Source organism: Sminthopsis crassicaudata, chromosome 3 (genome assembly GCF_048593235.1).
Source record: "Sminthopsis crassicaudata isolate SCR6 chromosome 3, ASM4859323v1, whole genome shotgun sequence".
NCBI lineage: Eukaryota > Metazoa > Chordata > Mammalia > Dasyuromorphia > Dasyuridae > Sminthopsis > Sminthopsis crassicaudata.
The window spans coordinates 313,332,767-313,356,633 of NC_133619.1; the positions used below are offsets into that span (position 1 = coordinate 313,332,767).

At 32.2% G+C, this 23,867-nt stretch overlaps 1 protein-coding gene across 2 annotated transcripts in view; it reads right to left on the bottom strand.

Annotated features, from left to right (window-relative positions):
• Window positions 1–1,289: 1,289 nt before the first annotated feature.
• The window catches only part of CIP2A (cellular inhibitor of PP2A), a 53,759-nt gene continuing 31,181 nt past the window's right edge, over window positions 1,290–23,867 (bottom strand). For both annotated transcript variants that reach the window (XM_074301125.1, XM_074301126.1), the window contains 9 exons: window positions 23,043–23,161; window positions 22,292–22,487; window positions 21,968–22,042; window positions 21,750–21,860; window positions 9,319–9,515; window positions 5,876–5,989; window positions 5,496–5,578; window positions 3,042–3,181; window positions 1,290–1,658 (listed from right to left, as the gene is read on the bottom strand). In XM_074301125.1, the coding sequence (XP_074157226.1) occupies window positions 1,488–1,658; window positions 3,042–3,181; window positions 5,496–5,578; window positions 5,876–5,989; window positions 9,319–9,515; window positions 21,750–21,860; window positions 21,968–22,042; window positions 22,292–22,487; window positions 23,043–23,161 (1,206 nt within the window). In that variant the 3' untranslated portion in view covers window positions 1,290–1,487. The remainder of the gene's footprint in view (window positions 1,659–3,041; window positions 3,182–5,495; window positions 5,579–5,875; window positions 5,990–9,318; window positions 9,516–21,749; window positions 21,861–21,967; window positions 22,043–22,291; window positions 22,488–23,042; window positions 23,162–23,867) is intronic.

Consider the following 23,867-nt stretch of genomic DNA (forward strand, 5'->3'; position numbering starts at 1 on the left):
AATGCAAAACAAAACTGTTTTTGGCTAAAACCAACGTCTTATTTGGTTGATGTTACATCAGGTCATAACATAAAACTAACATAAATTTGAGGTGTTTTTCTTGGTCTCTGAAAAAAAGAAGTGAGAAACCTAACAAGGAATAAAAAAATCAGAAAGACGCAAGAAGGGGACGATTAAGGAATGACTAATATTAAACGTATTAAAAGTTTACATTCACCTAATAAAAAGGCAACCAGAAGGAATGCAGTTAAATTATAGCACATGAAAAACCTATACAGTCAACCTAAAAAGGATGTGGTACCTGTTCGTGAAAATCTACAGAAATAGGCGACTGTCATCTTATAAGGTTCAGATATAACTGACTGAAATGGGAAAAACTCAGGGAAACTGATTAGAAATATTAGAGTTAAAAGTCTGCTAGTGTAAGAGTTAAACCCAGAGCAGTAGAGGATATTGGGCTAGTCAATCCTTTAAATTCTGCTAAAACCCAATGATTGATTCTTCCTAATGTTTTGGACTTCTTTTCTCCTAGGTCTTGGCAAAATTCTGGTCAAGAATGATCCTATTTTTTGCATGTAATAAATAAAAAATATATAGATATACACACACACATACATATATATACACATATATATTTAAAATGCAAATTCTATGTATATTCACCAAGAACAACACAGCATACATATATAGAATATTTTTCAAATTACATTATTGTAAATATCAATGATGCTATATGTTTAAAAATTATACATATATGTTAACATACATATATGTATGTGTATATACATATATGTTCATTATATCTTAAAGTAATATTAATCTAATGTATAATTTATGAATTGTTCAAATGCATCTAATTTAGCTAAAATTCTAAGATATTTTGACTTTATATACCTTGACTGGAATTAAAGATATATGTTTAAATTGGATTAGAGCAATGAATTTAAAACTATAGAAAGAAAAGTACTCTGAATCAAAATAGCATTTACTGTATCCAGTCAACTTTTTTTTTGTTCCAGACCCATGATTTCATTAGCGGAAAGCTGTTATAGATTAGCAATTTGCTTATAATTCATATTTTATGAATAGGAGTGCATTGAGAGGTTAGGTAACTTGCCTGAGGTCACATAGCTCATGTACGTCAAAAGTAAGACTTGAACTCAGGTCTTTCCAACTCCAAGTCCAGTCCTCTATGCACTATGCCATGATACCTCTCAATTTGGTCAGGATAAAAATCATCTGAGAAGTGTTTTCATTTGCTCCATTCAAAAGGCCAAACATTATACACATGGATTATATCAGGTTCTTTACTAGACTGAAAAGAGTTAATAATATTCCTTGTCATTTTAAAGTCATTACTGACTCTTTTGGGATGGGTTGGGGAAGACGACAAGATAAATTACACACACACACACACGCACGCACACACACACACATACGCACGCACGCACATGCACACATACGACCATAAGCCATTGGTCTGAGCTCTAAAGGCTGAGGTTCACTGTCTCTGGACTCAATTTTCCACCACTCAAGCTGTGGATCATTGCTATCATGTGAGAATGTTTGTTCAGCTCCTCTTGTTGCTGTTTTACCAGAGTCTCTCTCTCTTCCAAACGACTTTCCAGTTGTGCCTTTTGAACCTCCAGGGAGGAAGCCTATGAGATTAACAGAAAAACAGCTTAGCAAACTTTTGCCCAAATGGATACGTTAATAAACTCTTGCTTACTTAAACACAGAAGAATGACAGGTTCCATAAGAGAAGGACAACTAGGGCAGCTAGTCGATAGAGCACCAACCCTGAGGTCGGGAGCACCTGAGTTCAAATCTGACTTCAGACACATCACTTTTAGCTGTGTGACTTTGGGCAAATCACTTAATGCCAATTGCCTTAGCCAAAAAAAAAAAAAAAAAAAGGCAACTACATAGTAATATGAATAGAGCATGAGTTCAAATCCAGTTTCAGAAACTTACTAGTTATATGACCCTAGGCACTTAAGTCACTTAAATTAACCTGCTTCAGTTGTTTCTTCTGTGAAACGCAAACAATAATTATATCTACTTTCCAACATTGTTATAAAAATCAAATGAGATAATATTTATAAAGTGTTTTGCTAATCTTGAAGTGCCAATTGAAATATATTTGAGCATATAATTTCAATTGTAATGTACAACCAACCTTTTAAATTATATTGGCATGAAAATTTAAACTTTTCATACATTAGCAATGCTAAACAAAAAGTATATATGAATAAACATTACATAAATTACTATTAATACAGTAGAACTGAAGCATTAACCAAAAATTTATGACCACAAACATACTTTAAATCTTATCTTCAGATCAAATCATGTATCTTCACACTTTCCAATATTTAAATAAGCTGAAATAGAGCTCTGACCTAGTTAGGCCCAGGGCAGTGGGCTGGCCAGAAAGCAGTACTCTTTTGTGGGGAAATGATGTTAGAGAGCTTCAAGCTGCAGGTATCACCTCTTCTTTTTAAAATAAGTGATAGGTTTTAAATCATTCAACAACTTAGTTGTTTTGTTTTGTTTTTTTTTTTAATGTACACACAATTAGAATAAGAGAACCAAAACACAGTTTCACTTGTATCTGAATTTAATTTTTAACCTCTTCATTATATGCTATCTCTCAAGGAAAATACAGCAATATGTTCCTTACTCATTTAAGAATGAAAGTGATAGATGAAGACAAAATAACATCTGAGCTTTCCCAATTCTTACATTTTCTTCCTTCATATTATTTTCTCTTATGTTGTGATTCAGAGAGCCAACTTTTTCAAGCAAATATTACAACAAAAATATATAATTCAAATATTGTGCTTTATTGAAAAATTAAGGTGTTAATTTAATATTATAAAGATTTTATTTGAAATCTTTGTAAATTACAACTATTTCAAGATTTTATCACTTTCTAGAATCAAATTACTAAAGAAATCTGATTAATAACTCAACTAAGTTCTCTTACTTTACACTTGTTTTTCTCTAGTGACTACAAATGATCTCTAATAAAGTCTTACCTTAATGCTTAATTCTTTTCTTGTTTGCTCTGTTCTATTTAATTCTTTTCTCAGAATTTCAATAGTATCTTCCCTGTCTTCTCTTTCTTTTTGCACAGTTCTCAGTTTGTCCTCTTGTGCTTTTGTTTTTTGTTGTAAGTCTTTAGAAAAATTTGGAGAAAACATGGAATATTTTATTTCCAGACATCTCAACAATGATACCATCATAATGGATAGTAAAAGAGATTATGGACTTATCAAATATGGAAGTATATATCTACCAGTTATAAATGTTTAAGAAAAGACAGCTAGATGTATAAGCCTGGCTTAAAAAGGTTAGTACTACAAAATCGGAATAATCAAATGTGATCCTATGGAAAAGGCTTAGAATTGGTTTTTGGAGTGTGAAAGCAGAAACAACTAGTATATCCATCATTCCCAGCATAAATATGGACCCTTCAACTATTAAGAATCCAATTTTTAAAAGTTTTGCTTAATCTATTAAATAATACAGGCTTGAAATTCAACTTCCATGATTAACTGATGGACATGCCACTTGCAATTTTAAAATATCCTACATTTTAATCTTTTGACATTTGACTGCTGGGACCAAACTTAGTTCTGGACTTTCTCCTTGAGCCATTTACACCCCATCCAATCCTTCCAGTCTTCCATTTCTAAATTTCATTGTTAATGTCACATCTCTTCCCTTTACCTTCCTTGACATAAAGTACTTTGTGTGATATAAAGGCGATTTCTAGAAAGTTCTGATGTAGAATGCTGGGGAGAAGGGGACTTTAGGGAGAGAGAAGAAAAAGTTTCAGAAAGGAGTTTTGGGTGACCAATGTGCAAGCAGTAGATCTATACTCAGACAACTCAAGTTTAAATCTATACTGCTACTTATTATCTGTACCAGCTTGGACAGGTCACTTAACCTCGTAGGTCTCAAGTTGGAAAATGTGAATAGATGATTTTTCTAAAGTCCCTTTCCAGTTCTTAGATCCTATGTTGTTTAATAGTTATTAATTGTTCTTTCAAAGTCACAGATTTACACAAACTATTATGTAGTTGTAACTAAAAGTTACCTATTACTGCCACCTGCTGTTACTTTATGGTAAGGATCACAATGTAAGAATTTCCCCCATATAATCCTTGTGAAAGCATACAAAGTTCACCTCAAAACTTCAAATTTTTTAAGGAAGCAATCACATTTTTTTGTTGTCCTATTGTGACCCTTTTGCCTCATCTGACTGTACTTTATCACACATCAAGAAGACTATTCAAGTCTAGAATCTTTTAAAATATCCTTTTTAAAGTCCTGCCTATTTTTTAAAAGAAAAGTCAATGTGTACATTTCAAGCTTCAAATTAAACATTAGCTGAGAGAAATCTTCACATCCAAAAAGAGATAATTAGGGTTCTGAGCAGATACAGGTAAAATCTCTTTCATTAATCCTTAAGATCAGTTCTTTTTTCCCTTCCCTAGATCAGGATTTAGTGACTTAGGGAGACATATACTTTAAGTCACTATTGTTCTGTTCGATAAATCAAAGATTGCTACCTATCCTCTTACTCCTGGCTTAATCTTGAGTCTGGAATTTTGTCTTTGCCTCTGAGTAATATAAAGCATGAAAAAAAAGAGGCCATTCTCTGACTCATTTCTTGCCCCGCCTAACACTGATTGGCATTGCCTCAGTTAAATTGAAACTTGTTAAAGAACTTAGCTTAAAAAGACCAAGGTCTCCTACTGCATCCAGTGCCATCTCCAGTTGTCCTGATGTATATCTTTCCACTGGACCCAAATGGCTCTGGAGAGGAAGGTGAGGCAAGTGACTGCACAGCCCTCCCTCCTTTAAATCCAATTCACTTGTATATTATGTCATCAACAACTATAAAGCATATGAAAATTTTGTATAAAGAACTTCAATTAGCAGTTTGAATCTCCTTCCAACTAACAATGCTTATAGAAATAACTGTACCTGAATATATATATATGAGCATATGTGTGTGTGTGTGTGTATATATATATATATATATATATATATATATATATATATATATATATATATATATATATATCCCTCTTATTTCAAGCTTGTTCAAGACATTTTTTTATGTGTGTATGTGTATGTAAATATGAGTAAATATCTATGCAGGGTACTATATTTTTCTCTACAATCAAAAATCTAACATTTGTACTTGCAGACCTCAATCAACTGTATACATGCTGTCATACTGGCACAAAAACATGCTGAAGAAACCATGTGGAATTTAATTTAAGGTTAACATAAAATCAATGACAAACTAATAGAAAAAAGTAGAATAAAATTATTTATGACTTTATTTTGGGGAAAAAATAAACTCAACATAGGCTAAATTTTTTGACTTGCCTGCAAATTAGGAAAATATTATATTGACTTATGAATTCTTTCTGAATTTTAATACTACAGTGTTTATACAATAAAATTTTACCTACTTGCTATTATACATTCTCTCTCCACTAGCTGATTCTGTATTTCTTTTCTTTGCTCTTCTGTCTCCATTAATTGAGTAATTGTTCTGAAATTTAAAAAAAAAAAAAAAAGTATTGCAAAAAGTTCTCAAATAGTCAATGGTTTCCTATTTATGGCACTTCTTTTCAATGATCTATTTAAGGTAAAGTCCTATAGAAAAAAACATTTACCTGAAATCACAACTGTATAAAGTAAGAGTCAACAAGTAGTTAGCAATTTATCTAGCAATTTTGGTGATTAAAAATAAATAATTAAAATAAGCAAAAATCACATTGTTTCTTTAAAAGCAAATAACCTTTTAGAAGAAAGTAGATCAATGATTTAAAAAAAAAACAAAATTTACTTGTCATTTTGTTGCTTGAGTGATTCATTCAATTTTTTCACTGTTTCAATTTGTTTGTTTAAAGAATCACATGTGACCTGTAAATCTTTACTCTTCCTTTCGAAAGTTTCACTCCTGAAAAGAGAAAAGATGGGCTGAAATAAAACAGAACATAAAGCATCGCATTCCTTCAACTTATAGTTTTCTAGGCAAAGTACAGTACAAAGACACAAGTGGGAAAGCTTTGATTGAACATGTGCCATATTCACAGTAACTTCAATTTTAGTGACACCAAAATGGATAAACTTAGGATCTTTTTATAAAACTGCATGGAATATGTAATGAAATCTAGCAGTTATTGCCTTTTCATTATAGAAACTCCTTTACTTCGAGGACACATGAAATTTTTCAAGGAGGGGAAAAAATGTCCATGTCACATATCTACAAGTTGATTTTGTTTTTCCTACAAGATGAAGCTTTAAAAAAATTAAAATCATTATAAAATACTGCAAATGGTGATTATTACTACTGCTTTTAGTTACTATAAAGTTAAAGATTAAAAAGTTATTTGACCCCTATTCCAATTTTTCTACATGATTTTTAAATTTGCCAGGCAGCAAACAGAAAACTAATTAAGGGACCAAAAGCTTTGCCTTCCATGAATTAATGCAAGATATTAATTTTTCTCCTGTAGACTTTTTCACTTTAACTAAATTTTTTTTTCACCATCAGCATTTAGGAGGAAACAATGACAGCTCCAACAGACAAATTTTTGAATCTTAAACTAAAAATGGAAGACATACTTATACTTAATGCTCATCTTTTGGATTATAGGGAAGGAGAAAAACAATCTTTCCAGAAATAATCACATTTGCATCATACTTTTTTTGTTTCTTATTCTGCTGCAAATTTCTCCATTATTCACAGAGTATATAATTCTGCCTTGTTATAATTTTTATAGATATTTAAAATAAAAAAAAACATTTCAAATTTCAAAATAAATATCAATTCTTTCTGATTAAAAATGCCAACACAAATATATAGATTGTTAGCAAATTAAATTTTTAAAGAAAAAAACATGTTGCCATAAAGAGGCCATCTAGAAGTCAAGAAAAATAGAGTTCAAATTCCCCTGCTATATACTGAGAAATACAACTTTAAGCAAGTTAATCTTCTCAATGAAATCATGGGTTAGAATCCTCTCAGATAACCAAAACAAAGTTTTATTTTTTTTTAGTTTATTATGATTATGAAATATATATTTTATATATATATTATAATTATGAAAAAAAGATAATATAAACATTCTCTATTTAATCTTGGCTAATCATCAAAAATCCAACATGAGTGTTAGAGGGGTCAGGGAGCTGTGGACAAAATTTAGAATATAAAAGATTAAAATCTGTTTTTACAGAAACTTGAGATTTTAATACAGTTGGAATAGCTAAAGATGGGAGAGGCTGCTTAGTTAATACCCTAACCAACTAATGAGAACTGACGGGAAGAACTTATAGTCACCAAAAGAAGACCAGAGATTTCTGACCAAAGGAACTGGTAGCTGAATATGGTTCAGAAACAAAAGGCAAAGTATTTAGCAGCATCCCAGAAGAGGTGCTACCTCTTTTCTCTTTTGTGACTCTCTGTTTAAAAAAAAGACCTATTTCTCACAAAAACAACATATCTACTAGTTTGAGACCTAATCTCTCTCCCTGGACAAAGACAACTAAATAGTATTAAGTTCTAAATCAATGTATATAGAATGAAAAGATAATTCATGGGATTCTTTCTATGTACTTCTACTCCAATTTCCAAAGTAATTTAGAATTACTCAACTTGGAGGCAGAACATCTCAGTACAACAAGTACTGGCTTTAAAGCAGGACCCAGATTCAACTCGAAATCAGATAAAAAATTATTAGGGCAAGTCACTTAACCTGTCCATGTAAGTGTCCTCATCTGTAAAATAAGGACTCTAAAGATCCTTAAAGTTCTAAAGCTATAATCCAAAGTTTTCACTGTGAAAAGTAATGGCCATAAAATAAGAGGCAACTGATGGCAGAGCAGAGTGCTAAAGACCCAAGTTTAAATTCAGCCTCAGGTACTTACTAGCTGCAACACCTTGGAAAGTCACTTAACTTGATTGTTTCACTTTCCTCATCATTAAAATGAGGATAATAATAGCACTTAAGCCCCAGGGTTTTCTGAAGATTAAATGGGAAAATATCTATAAAGTGCTTAGCATATGTCTGACACACAGTAGATACTATATAAATAGTGTTATTTATATAGTTATACATTATAAAATATGTAATAATAGATTACATTTATTATTGTGACAAAAAATAATAGCAATGGAGAAAAGTGACAAGAGGAAGAACTGAAAATTAGTTTTGTATTTTGGCCTTAGCTTTGTCAATGCTTTAGGCAAACAGCTCATCATCTAACTGATAATATCACATAAATAAGATAATCTATGTGAAAGTTGAATTAAATGTAGCTTATAAATGTAGGTTATAAAAGAGCTTCCTTGTATTTAGAGTGGGTTGCTTTGTGTGTCAAGATAATGTTTATGTATAATGGGAAAGAAATGCTATGCTTTTATAAAATGCTGCCCACCCCAAGTCTTCTGGGTTTAACAGGCTGATGCAGACCACAAAGCATCTCAAAGATGAAGAGTTGAGGGTCTTAGTCTCTTATATTACTGCTGTAATCACTTATCTTTTATGCCATAGAAATTATGGAATGCTATAAATGGATACCATGTCTATAACATAGAGAAGTGAGTTCAATTTTTTAGAAAACAAATGCGATGTAGATCCAACTTACATATATGTTTAACACAAAAAATTATCCTAGTTGAGAATAGCTAATCAAATCAAATAGTCTGATTGATTGATATTTTGGGGCTCCCCACCTTCTCTGGTTGCTGTATTATAAGACCAGTTCCTATCTTGTTCTTCTGACTTTACCCCAAGGCTAGTCCAGAGGAGATTTTCAGGAATTCCTCTAAGTTTCAGTAAAGTTTTCATCCCAGGCTCATTTGGCAACATTACTTGCTCAAATTGCTTAGGAGCAATTCCTAATTCCACTTCAGGACCTGGGAGTTGTTCCTGGCAATTCAGTTTGGATTTCAAAATTAATTTTCCCATAGTAACATTGGCTATACATAGTGGTTATACATGCTACTACTCCGTCTGATGGACAATTCCCTTTTAAACATCCCAAATCATCAGCCAATAATTCCTTGAACATCTTCAAAAGTACTACAGAATACCAGATAGAATACAAACTAAAAAGGTCTTTGTAAGCTACCATTAATAATAATGTTTCTTTGGGGAAATGAATTCTGAGTTTCAATTAACTGACTTATAAATGAATGTTAAAAACATAGTCCATTTGTAAATTAGGGGCTGCCTACTTTTAATATATAAGATACTGATGCTAGACATAAATATTTTGTTAAACCTCTGAACAAGTTCCACATAGGATTTTTTCAGCACTTCATGTTCTTCAGCCACAGTTTGCAACTTCCTATTATGTTGGAAAAGATGTTCAATATCACTCTGGACCCGTTCTGATTCAAGCTGCTGCGATTTCAGTAATAATCCAAGCTCTTCATTTTTTCGCTCAACTTCTCTCAACATAGAAGCAAGGGTCCTCGCCTTGAACCAAAACACAAGAATTCAAACTATTATATTTCCATGTGTTAGTGTGATTCACCCCCACTGATTCAAAACAGGCATATTTTTGTGTGTTTTTTTTTTTTTTTTGGTAAATCTATTTCATAGAATTATGCTAAAACAAGATTGTCACACATGTTTATTGATTTATGTTAAATCTGATTTTTTTTTCTAAAATGCAACTGGACATCTTAAATTAAATACTTTAAAAAATTTCTCTATAGTTTTTGTCACAATTATCAGAATGAACTTTTCAAAAATTTTCACACATAAATCTCAATGTAAACTATACTGCTTACAAAATTTACAAGGGAGAGGATAATTAAATAGTTGATCTAAAACTATTTGTCTTGTTATTTTATAATTTTCTTAACAGTATATTCATAAGCAAATTAAAGAGAAGATCACCAGATAATTAATTGCAAAAATACCTGAATGTTATGATACCTAGCAAAGGTGCAACATAAGATAATCAGTTTCTATTTGGAAACAGCTACATTTATTTAAAAATAAACTGCACTTATTTATATTTCATTCATTCTGTAGACATTTAGTCTTCCATTTAACAACTTTGTTTCCTAGATTTGGCAATTTGGAATTCTTTCATTAAAAAAGCTAAATAAGAATCCCCTAAGGTAAAAGCCCTAGGTGTAAGAAAAGATGGAATATGATCTAAAAATGGTACTCAAATTTTTCTTTTCCATCACTAATAGGTGTCCAAGTCTATTTTTGTTTTTTTGTGTTTTTTTTTTTTTTTTGGAGGGAGGAATGATTGAGGCTGAGAGAATAATTCTGCTGACATTTCTCAAAATAAGCACCAACTAAGGACTACAAAAATTGAGGCTCCTCAATTCCAATTGATATGCAGAAAATGATATACAATTCTGACTCACTCAAGTTCCTTTTTCTGTAAGTCTGCTTTGCTGGTCTCTCTGACTTTATTTTCTAAAAATACCTTTAGACCGAGAGAGAATAGCAAAAAAGCAAAGACAGTAGTTGGTTTTCATATTTTAGGCAAAGCAGAGACTGAACTTAGGCTCTAAAACTACACATTGAAGGAAAAAAAAAATTAAGTTTACATAAATCTTACACTTAAAAAAGTCTTTTCCTACCAAAGCATTCAACATGAATGTAAGATTTGAAATGTCTAAATTCAACATGAGGGCTAGACATTTTATAAAGTTAAATTAGCATAATGATAAGAGAAAATCATTTTTTATTTTAAAATTAAAAATGTCTGACTTGAAGTATAGTAGATATGATTGTTTTTAGAGGTGTCAATAATTATTATTCCTAGATTCCAAAAACAAATCAAACAAAAACACAAAATAAAAACCCTTATGCTTTCATCTAAGAGGTTCTTTACCTCTGTTGTCTCTTATATCCCTTTTTAATTGACGTTAAATGCATAAATTAATATACACATAAGACTATAAGGAAAATTAATTATATTTAAATATATTTCTCAATTTTTTTCCCCAAAAAAGTTTATGGACTCAGATTAAGAACCTTTGCTACAATTTTATTTCACAGACCTAATATTTTATATAATCTTTTTAGGAGTTGCTTTGCTTATTATATGGGTGAAAAAGGAGATTGTTAATAACAAACAGGTTAATCCAGGCTAGATGAATTTGTATGCCTGATACAAGATTACATAAATTATCTGAATAGGAAAAATGTCAATCAACAAGTTCTTATTAAAAAGGACAAGTTTTCAAGTTCAGCACAGCTTCAATATTTTTCAGTGTTATAAGTTTAATATACCATTAAAACCAAAAGTGAATCTAAATAAAATAAAGTCTTGATTTTACCAGAAGAAAATAGGGAAATACATAATAACTTATATACTTTGTATAACACCTTTCTTATGAAAACATTAAAAAAGATTTTTAAAATTACGCTATCTGAATTAGGAAATAAAAGCCAATTTCAAATCTCATTCATTAGCGAATCATTTAATTCAACACTAAAGTAAACAAAAACAAAGTTGAAATATTGGTTTTCAAACAGCAATAGATAAATCAAAAGAGCAATTACAACATTCATTATACCTACTATAGTACAACACTGATTTATCAAGCCAAATACTATTATAAAGAATTCTAAATACTTTACTATGGTATAATTATTTACATGGAATAAATTGGTCATCAACTAAAGATAGGAAATATTTTTGCTCTACAAAGATTGTTTATAAGCATTTATTGTAATATGATTTGCTTTGCAGAAAATGGTAAAATTATGAGCAATACTAAAAAAAGGAGAGAGAGAGAAAGAAGTAGGTTAAGAAAGCTTGGAAAGACACTCTTCATTCAAAGCCATCTTGAGGGAATTTAAGATGAAAATTGTGACCAAAAAAGGACCCTGATACAAAAATGCAAGAAATAGCCAAAGAAAGTTGTCCTGTAGTGATAGAACAAGAAGGGAAAGTAAAAACAGAAAAAAATCCATTGATCATCACCTCAATGAGATCCTTTGTAGAAAACATAAGGACGTTATTGCCAAATCTCAAAACCTCCAGATCAAAAAGAACATTTTTTAAGAAACAAGAAAAAACCAATTCAAATACACTTGAACTACAATTAGAATTGTAAAGGACTCATCAGCAACCACAATAAAAGACCGCAGGTCCTGGAATTATATATACTGACAAGCAAAAGAACTAGGGCTGCAGTCAAAAATATCATATCCAGCAAAAGTATCTAAAGTACTGAACAAGAAAAAAATGAACATTCAATAAACTGCAGATTTTCAGGACTTTCTATCAACCAAATGAACTTAATAGAAAATTTAACATAAGAGCCAATTTCAAGGAACACAATATGGAAAAATTATTTTGTTTTTTACATGGAAATGTATACTATATATTAAGAGTGAATCAACAATAGAACAGCTCAAAAGAAAAACTGAAGCAGAATTAAGGTAAAAATAATAATTATGTCATACAAATGAGATGCAGAGGAAGACACAGAGGCATTAGAAGGGGAAGGAGAGTCGGTAGTTCTGAAACCCTACTCAAATCACACCATGATCATGATCTTGATCATCATGACGAAGGGTATAGAATCCTCCAAAGTCTAAAAAAAAAAAGGGGGGGGGATGGGCAGATAGGAAAACAAAGGGTAAATGAAGAAGACAAGGGAGGGAATCCAAGATGGGGGAAGGGGGGACAGGGGTTAAGTAATAGCAAGGTAAGTTAAGAGCAGAATTAAAACAAAGGGTGGGCAGGGATAGGAAAGATATATATGTATCTATGTGTGTATGTATGCATGTATGTATGTGAGGTGTGTGTATATCTACATATATATCTATATCTATATATATATGTAAACATATCCTTTCTTAACTATAGTCTGCTTGGGGGTGGTAGAGGGGATAAAAGGGGGGGGGGAAAAGAATACAGTAAAAAAAGGAAGGATTATAGGTGTGTTCCATTTTGCAAAAATTTTTTACTTTAAAATAAATAAATAAATAAAATTTCCCCCTACTAGGTAAGTGGAATCACCAAACTTGGACTCTTTAACTCAATTCTAAGTGAATTTAGAGAAGAGAAAGCAATGTCACTAAAGAGGACAAATGTGGGGAAAGCTACAAATTAAAAGATGTTCATATAGGATCAGAGATAATATAATTGTGTGATTGTTGAGGGATTAATCACAAAGCATTTATATAAAGGAAAGAGAGAGAACATTAACAATAATCTATATATCTAACTTTCCCATCTGTATAAATATTTTTTATAACATAACATACATAACTGTAAAAAATCTTTGATGAGAATATGAGTAGGAAACAGGCAGGCTTCTGCAAGTTGATACTCCACATCTTTATAATCATGCAGATGACTAAAGTTCAATCACTACCTTCTATCTGAAGTCTTTCCTGACTTCAATGTACGATCCCCTTCCCCTCAAAGTACCTCCTGCTTAACTATTTTATATTTATTGTCTTTACATTTATTCTGTATAGATGTCCTTGCTGTTTCCCCTACTAGAACATAAGCATATTACAAGTAAGTTATTATTTCATTAATTTTATGTGCATTCCAGTACTTAGTACAGTGCCTGGCATTTGGTAGACATTTAGTAGCTGTGTATATAGACTGATTCTGAGTATAAAATCTCATGATTATTTCTTTTAAATGAATTATTTTGCTCTATTGAATTTTTTTCCATTTCCCTAATTTTTTTTTTGAGAATTATTTTCTTTTTCCAATTCAGAAATTCTATTTTCTTGAGACTTTTTTATCTTTTCCAATTCAGAAATCCTACTTTCCTGTGTTTTTTTAACCTTTTCTAATTCACTAATTTTGTTTCCCTGCATCTCCTGTGAATTCTTTATTTTTTCCAACTCCAATTTCAGGACGTTGTTATTCTCTATCATAACTTCCCTTTCCTTTCCCCATTTTTCTTCGATCTCCCTCAATTTTTTAAGAGCTTCTTCTAGGAGAGAGTTATGTGATGGGGGGCAGGAATCGTTCCCCTTTAGGTTGTTATCTGCTGTCTCTCTGCTGTCAACTTCCTCGGGGTTGGATATCCGCTCTTTCTCTGTATAGAAGGAATCTATAGTTTTTCTAGCTTTTTTGCTCATACTTAAAAAATGTTTTGGGGTCTGTCCCTGGGGTAGGAAATTATTTACTTCTTTACCAGCTTCCTCCCAGACTGGATGGATGCAGTGGGCCCCTGCGCCGGAGCTAAGATAGAGCTCTGGGAGAGAGTTCCCCACCCCCTCCCTGGAAGTGCCTCAGAGGTGATTAGCACTACTGTGCTTCGAGGGCGTAGAATAGTGAAGACAGCACGAAGCCCAGCCTATGTGTCCGGGTGGGGAGTGGATGTCTGCAGCAGGTGACGTGAGAAGCCCCTGCGCTCAAATTGGAAGTGTCTGCCAGAAACCGCGGTCCCTAGTTCAAAGGTTCCGCTTCTCTGGGACTTCCTGGAGCTGAGGTCCACTCCCTCCAGCTATGCTAGGCAGTGTGTGTTGCCTTGGGCCGTATCCACCCACTTGTCAATCTCTTAACTATTCTCAGGAGGTAGCTGAGGCCACACCCCCTGGTGCCAAGAGTTCTGCTGAGTCACCCCCCCATGGGGAAAATCTAATTTGAGTTTTAAAATATTTTGGCTTTCTCTTCTGAACTGCTAAATAATTAGCAGAGAAGAGCTAACAGCCTGTGCCAGATTCCTTTACCTCAGTGGCTTCTCTGATCCCAGAGCCCTTCCCAGCGCAATGGGCGCAGTGTGCCCCTACCCCACCGTCTGTGCTGGTCTTTCTTATTCCTCCCCTGAGAACTGACCTTTCCTGTTGAAACTCCAGATTCTCTTCAGCTGGTAAGTCGTGCTTCCAGTCCTTGTGGTATCTATCAGTCCTGAGCTAATTTTGAGACTTAATTTATCTAATTGGTTGTGAGGGAGTGAGGACGTTCACTGAGTCGTGTGTTTCTTCTCCGCCATCTTGGCTCCGCCCCTCATGATTATTTCTTGACTTAAAAAAACTTTTTAAAAACTTGGTAGTACAAAAGTCAACAAGCAATATGCTAGATCTTTTCAAACAAGGTATCTCCTATACATGAGTCAAAATTATTCCAGTTTATTAGAAGAATTTAACAGAGAAAATCTTTATTCAATAGTTCACTTATAATTACCATCAATGAAGCATAAAATAAGAGTATTGCATGCTGGATAAATATGTCCACCAAAGGTATAATTGGCACAGAATCCAAGTTGAAGAAGGATTCTTTGTAGTTGGGACAAGATTCTCTAAATACTGTATGTACATGACATCATACTGGTTGCAGCAGTCCCCCAAACACTACTGAGTCTCCTGGATAAGATATGTAATTATTAAAAAGATCCTGGCCTAATTATACACAAGGAAAAGCAAATGAAGAATTCTATTCAAATTATGAGCCACTACAAGCATACAAATGAGAGAGGTCCAAAATTGCTTTTAGAAGATTGCAAGTTTCTTTAATGATCTTATGCTCCCCTAAATGAAGTGTTGCTGTATACCAAGTAATGCAATACTTCATTCAGCGATGGAAAAGCATATGGTATTAGAGCAAGGTAAAATATACAAGAAATAAGGAACTACGAAGAATTGGAGCAATGATTTTACCAAAGAAATATGACTGAAATAGATGAGGTGATCACGTTTAGAGCAAAGGATAAGCAATAATGACCTATGGCTTTCACTACTGTCTTTTCAGTCAAAGGATACCCTGGGGTAAAAAATGGCAGGATGTGGACAAAGGTCACAGAGGAGGGTTAGGCATGTATATAGGTTGTGATCTAAATCACCTAAGTGAATATTCACATTGATAAGATCACAAATTCATATGAGTATCTGTTAATGTAAAGTATAAAGAAGCAGAGAATATCTATGAAGAATTTTATAAGCACTTCCAAATTAAATAAACATATCTTTTAACACCCAGTGAGTTCAATGAAAACATATTAATCAGTCAGCAGAATTTATTAACTAAGATACTGGAAATAAGAAAACAAAAGAAAAATGAAACACTTCATATTCTAAAAGAACTTAAGATAATGTGCACATATCTAACTACACACAAATTAAATATGTACCAAATAAATACATTTACTTAAGCACAGAGCAATTATGGGCAGGAGAGGGAAGGTATTAGCAGTTTGGAGGACCAGGAAAGATTCTGTGGAGAGCTGGAGTTTTAGATGATCTTGGAAAAAAGAAAGGATTTCCATGAGGCAGAAATAAAAAGATACTAAATTCCAAGCATGGGAGCCAGCCATTAGTGCCTTACCAATAAAAAGGATCATTTGGAAGAGTTGGTTTGGCAAAAGACATCTTGGAAATCATTTAGGGGTAGGACATGAGAGAAAATAAAAAGTTTGTAAAATATAGGGAAGCCCCTCATTTATATATCATGAATGTTTTTTTCAAGAATAAAGTCATAAGGAAATGGACATGAAAATTATCAAATGATATTGTCCTCACTATTTCCCAAATTGAAATTAATCATATAATAATAATCAGGAAATTACTAGTTACGGATCTAGAAATCTGATCTAAGACAATTGTCTATGTACAGTCAGGACAACCAATAATTTATTGGAGCCACTATAAAAATTGTACCACATTAGAAGAATATCCCTATTCAATCCCAATCAATTGATGCAAGACCAAAAGACCATAAGGAAATAACTTCAGTTAGCAAGCTCAATTTTTCCAGTTGGAGAAAAACAGCCAAGGACATTTATAATATAATACATATAATATGTATAATATAAAACTTGTTTAAAAATGCTTTAACAAAAGAATAGTTAAATTTTAAGGCATGGTTTGTAAGGAATTAGGCCTGTAAGATTAGGAAGACTGAATTCAAATTTGGCCCCAGTAACATACTAGCTTGTATGACTCTAGGCAAATTACTTAACTTCTGTTTGCCTTAGTTTCCTCAATTATAAAATGGAAATAGTAATAGTCCCTCAATTACAAAATGGAAATAGTAATAGTCCCCAGGGTTGCTATGAGAATCAAATGAGATAATATTTATTAAACACTTAGCATAATATATCGAACACAGTTGGCTCATAATAAATGCTTATTTCCTTTGTTAAGAGGCTATTATAATCAGCAGTAAGAGATAGAAATTCCAATTAAAATAACTTCTGACAACATAAAGTACTTGGGAATTTACCTGCCAAGACAAATCCAGAAATTACATAAACACAATTACAAAATTCTTTTCATATAAATAAAATTAAGATCTAAGTAAATGGAAAAATATTGTTTATGTGTAGGCCAACTCAATAATAAAAATTACAATTCTCCATAAATTAATTTACTTATTCAGTGCCATACCAATCAACTACCAAAAAATTATTTTATAGATCCAGAAAAAATTATAACAAAATTCATTTGGAAGAACAAAAGGTCAAGAATATTAAGAGAAATCAATAAAAAAAAGTGTAATGAAAAACAGTATTGCAGTTACCAGATTTCACATTATATTACAAAGCAGTAATCATCAAAACAATTTTGTACAAGCTAAGAAATAAAGCAGTGTGGGGCAGCTAAGTGGTGCAGTTAATAGAGCACCAGCTCTGAAATCAGGAGAACCTGAGTTCAAATCTAACCTCAGACACTTAAAATTTCCTAGCTGAGTGATCCAGTCTAGTCACTGTAGAGGGCTAGAACTGAGTAGATGAAAGGTAACCTGGCACTTGAGGCTAATTACCAATTGGACAATTCTCTATTACCACATGTTTGGAGGATGACCCTACTTAACTATTCTGTGCTGGCTCCATAGATGGGTGTGGACAAAGAAGGGGAAGTGAGATCAGTAGATGGAGTAGGAAGAGATTGATTGATTCTCTTGGTAGTAGAGAGAGAGGAAGGAGGTGTGGAGATTGCTAGATCTAATCCCCTGACCGCAAAAGACCAAAAATAAAGACTTTTGCTTATCCTGACTCCGGCTGATTCTAAGACATCCAGGGTCTCAACAAGTCACTTTATCCCAATTGCCCCAGAAAAAAAAAAAAAAAAAAGATTAATTAATTAATTTTAAGAAAGAAAGTAAGTGGTGGATCAGTGGAATAGATTAGGTACGTAATATGCAGTAACAAATGACCATAATAATCTAGTGTTTGATAAAACCAAAGAGCTAAGCTTTTGGGTCAAGAACTCATTCTTTGATAAAAATTATTGAAAAAACTGTAAAGCAGTTTGGGAAAAACTAGGCATATACCTACATCTGATATCATGTGCCAAAATAAGGTCAAAAGATGTAAATTTAGACATTAAAGGGGTAATATTAGAAGAAAATTAGGAGGCATGGAAAATTTTACTGGTCAATCTTTGGATAAGAGAAGACCTAAGGACCACAGAAAGCAAAATGGATAATTTTGATTACATGAAATTAAAAAGGGATTGCATCCTCCTCCTCCCCCCTTCCCCCCCAAAAAAGGAAGCAGGAAAGTGTAGAAAAAAAAATTACAGCAAATTTCTTTGATAAAGGTCTCATTTCTCAAACTTATAGGGAACTGAGCCAATATGTAAAAATAAAAGTCACTATCCAATTGATAAATGGTCAAAGAATACTAACAGGTAGTTTTCAGAAGAAGAAATCAAAGCTACCTATAGTTATCAAAAATGCTCTAAAAATCATTTATGATTTAGAGAAATATAAATTAAAACAACTCTCACAAACCACTTTAAATCTGTCAAGTTGTCTGATATAATACAAAAGAAAAATGATAAAATTTGGAGGGGATATAGGAAAACTGGGACACTCATGCACTATTACTGGAGTTGTGAACTGTTCCAACCATTCTGGAGTACAATTTGGACTATGCACATAGAATTGCATTCCTCTGATCCAGTGAATACCATTAGTAAGATTGTAATCCCAAAGAGATCAAAGAAAAGGGAAAGGGACCTATATATAGTTCTTTTTGTTGTGGCAAAGAATTGAAAATTGAGGGAATGGCTATCAGTTGAGGAATAGCTGAAAAAGCTGTGGCATGTGATTGTGATGGGAATACTATTGTCCTATAAGAAATGACAAGCAGGATGGTTTCAGGAAAACCTGGAAAGATTTATATGAACTGATAAAATTGAAATCAAAAGAACCAGGAGAGTATTGTACATAGTAATGGTAATATTGTAATAATGATTAGCTGTGAAAGATTTAGCTCCTCTGATCAAAACAATAACCCAAGGCAATTTCAAATGATATAAGATAAAAAATGCTATCTACTTCCAGAGACAGAAATTATTAATTCTTAAATACAGATTGATGCATCCTCTTTTTACCATTTTTATTTTTCTTGCTCTTTTTCTTTTCAATGTGGTTAACTTGGAAAAATATATTGTATGACTTCACATATATAATTGATATTTTTCTCACCTTTACACTGGGAGGGAAGAAGCTAGAGGAAGGGAGAGAATTTGGAACTCAAAATTTTTTAAAATGAATATCAAAATAAAGTTTAAAAATCAAATTGATATAACTTCATAAATCAATGCAAAGTGTAAAAAGGGAAAAATAAATTTAGCAAAAAACTGGTGAGAAATTCAATCAAGACAGAACCTTTGAAAAACATGTAAAGAATGAAATTCAAAGGATAATGAAAAGGCAAAAAAATGAAGAAAAAAAAATAACAGAAATGCCAAATTCTTTGTTTATTAATAACAATGGAGCCTCCATATTTGAATTTTTAACCTCACCTATATGGGGAAATAGAAATGACACTAAAGAAAATAAACATGAAAAGAATTGGTTCATTTATGAATACATTAAAAAGGAAGTAAGATAACACAAATTTGAGTGCTTTAAGGAAATAACCCTAAATTCCTGAAAAAAGAGAAGATTCTAAATATTTAGAAAAGTTAAAAGACAATATTAAAGGGAAAAAAATACAAGAGATCAGCAACTATTGACAGGTGCCTATTTTCTAAGCACTACAGAATATTTTTGAGAATATACACATCTCAAAGTTAAAGGCATCCTTAGCCAAATCGTGCAAAGGAAACTTTTTAACAAATAATATTCTATATGAGAATACATCTTTAAAGTCACATAACTGAAATGTGTAAAGAATACAAAATTGTCTTATTCTTAATGTTTGACTATCAAAAAAAGGTATTTGATGTGGTCGTGCAAAAACACTAATTCAAAGGGTTCTCTTATTTTTGAGCATATATTAAAATCATATAAAAGTTCACTAAAGACATAACAAGTGAAAAATTTGCTTATTAATCTTCTGATGAATATCAAACATGGCTTAAAAGTGGGAAACATAAGCTCACAAAATGCTGCCATGGTCATGGAAGGCATCCAGTTGCGTCTAAATATAAAAGCGAATCCCTTTGGATGAAGTCCTCCAGATGTTCTTTATTACTGATGGACAATATTGATTAATTACATCAAATTCCACAACACTGCAGAGCCTTCTAAATGAAATATATTCTCATTCAAAAGAATATGACCATTATCTACACAGAAAAAAAAATTATCAATTGAAAAAAGAATGCTTTTTGTACAGGATTACTATATGGCTTGACCAGATAATCCATAGAACTGGTTAGCCAGAATTTTTCTCTAAAACAGACACTGAATATGAATAAAAAATTGAGCTGCAAGTCTTAAAATAGTACAATCTTCAAGGAATAATTTTAGGTCAATCCAAAGTCAATAGAGAAGTGCATGCATTGAAGTGTTGCAGAGATGTATGAAGAGAAAAGATAATAAGGGCAATCATGAAGCAATAAGAAAGGAAAACCAAACAAAGCCTTCTGCTCCAAAATTATCCAAACTATTTCAGAAGACATAAAAGACCCAAATATATTGAAGGGAACCTTGTAGAGTATTTAGAGGAAGACATGGACAAAAGTCACAAAAGATGGGAAAGTATAGATGAATTGCATTTGTAGCAGGAATACTTACATTGATGAGATTACAGAATCACTAAGTACTCAAACCTTGTTTCCCCATAGAATTTTACTAACTTCAATTCTAGCCCACCTCATCCAGTCTATCTTCCTGACACCTAACATAACACCTAGTGAACATGATTAGCATAAGATAAATATTTATTGACTGTTTTAGATCTCCATTCTGTCATTTCCCCACCACTTATTATCTTAATTCAATGAAAAGATTTGCTAAGAGTCAACAAGGTACAAAGCTCTGGGGATACAAAGAGACACAGACACTTCTCTTAGACTATGTGCTTAGCAAATAGTTTTCGTCTTCTATTACAGAAAAAAGCATAAATACTGAACAAAAAACGATATTTGTTTTCACTAAGCCACTGACTGATACATTAACGGGACATTGTAAATATATTTTTCTACAAAATTCCATAATGGAATTCATCAAAACCTGAAAAGGAAAGTACTGTTAACTTTAGGTCATACTACAGTATATCAAAATAGCTTTTCTATGTGAACTCTATTCGAATGGAATTTGCTACAACAGAATCATTTTGTCTTCAATGGCATCTCATAAAACGATAAATCTTTTAAATGCTTAAAAAAGAATGACTCCAAATTACTTAAATACAATTTTTATTTGGTTTGAACATTCTAGGATTTCCATGGTTTATTCAAAGAGTTCATGCACATAAGTTTTATTTCTATCTCTAAACAATTACCATACTCTAAGAAAGCAAAATTTCTGTTTAACCTTATTGTCCTCATATCAACATCAGATTGCCATCTACAAAATGTACTCACTTCTGATTCAGCTTGGGTTCTTTGACAACGGTACTGAGCAATCAATCTGTCAGCCTGTGCAAGGGCTAAGGCTTTTGCTTCTAAAAGATCCTGTAACCTACTTTCTTTGGACTATGAAAGATAAAAACAGATATGAATAGTATTTATTTGCAAAGAAAAGTATCTGTACAAAAATAAAATGCTGTTCTTATTCAAGATAAAACATAACAAGTACTCACTGCCAATGTAGACAATTTCATTTCATAGACATCCATTATGTCAGATATTCTCACATCAGGCATCCGATCCTTCATCTATATAAATATTAACATAAAAAACCCTCAAGAAACATCATTTAAACTTAGTTGTAAATCTAGCACAAAGTCACAACTAGTGGATATCCACTACCCTGATTGCTACAAGAGACTACTTTGTATGAAATCAATAACTGTTTTATTATATATACTTAGTATATATTTTTGAAGAACAAATTCTGGCAACAGAAATTTCAAAATGAAGTCATTGTATTTTTAACACACAATAATTAGGCAAATATCATTCACCTCCATTCCTGTCTGAAGTTTCTGTATTAGCTCTTGAATGTTTAAACCAGGGATGCTATCATTTGAAAGATGAGAAGCTGAGCCCTTTAGAGATGATGAAAAAGCTGGAGTTGCTGACTGCACCTGGATTTTTTTGTATATATGCTCTCCTTCCTGGTGTCTATATGCATTGTTTGCTGCAATACTTTCACCAAGGCTAAATGAAAAACAAATAAATGTTTAAAAAAAAAAAAGTCAAAAAGCAGGATAATTTAATCATATATATGCAGAAAATAGTCTAGACTTTAATTTGCTAGTCCTTGTATAAGTTTACAAACATTTTCTTTCTATTGTTGGGTGAGCTAAAGTTGACTTTTTAACAAAACTTTTGCTAACAAAAGCAAATCAATAATGTTTAAAATTCAGAATGAATGTATCTGCTTAAGAAAACAAACTGCTTTCCAAAAGTCACTTTTTCAACAACTCTATTTACACTACTTACATATAATACAAATTATAATTTTATCTTTATTAAAAGAGATCCATCCGGACTTTTATGTAGGCACAAATTAACTATTTAAGATCTTAAAAATCATAAAAATTTAAGATTTCCCTCTATATATTTTTAAATTGATTACTTTTCCCCTTGATCATTCTAGATTAGTGAAGTATTGCATTATTTCCCTTATATATTTATGTAATTTTATTTATTATATATAAGAAATTATTAAAGAATTTTTGTTGGTATTACAAATAACCATAACTTATTTACACAATTGCAGGGAAGTCTGGTAATGGTGCAGCTTCCAGTAAAAGTCCAAGTCCACATTGCACTTGTTCCCTGTTCTCTGATGTCAAGGCAAAAGCTAAAGGAGTAACCAAACGTTGATCCTAAACAAAATTAAAAAGCACAGGATAAAAGTCAAAGTTAAGCTGGAGGAAAAGAAACATTCTCCCCTGAAAAGAAAAAAGAGATGGAAAGAGAGAAAGGAGGGAGAGAGAGAACTGAATGATGATGATACAAGACTTTAAAGGAGGGCCATGAAATATTTTTAAAACTGACTTTCAAGTTGTATATTATTCTTTTAAAGAACTTTCACACTAGGAACTTTAACAAATATACCAATATACCTCTAAATTCCCAGATCCTCAAGTTCCTCACTTCTTATGATGAAATTCTCAACTAAACAAAGATGGTCCTAACCTAAATAACTATCTTCTACTAACAAATATACCAATATACCTCAATAAACTCGAGTTCCTCACTTCCTATGACCAAATCCTCATCCCACCTCAGCTAAACAAAGATGGTACTAACTTTAATAATAACTACCTTCTTCAAATGCACAACTTCCATGTTCATTAACTCTATAATTCCTTTATCTGATCACAATCTGTTGTCTTTCTAGTTATCCCTCTGCCTTACACAATCCTAAAAGCTATTCTTTGTCCTCATTTTTACTTCTAATCCTTCTAACCCTCACTTTAACCCCAACCATAGCTACATCTTTCCTTCTCCATCTTGACCTCCGGTGAACTAGTTCAACTCCGAACTCTCCTCTTCAATCTTGAGTCCCTGGCCCCTTATCCTATTTAA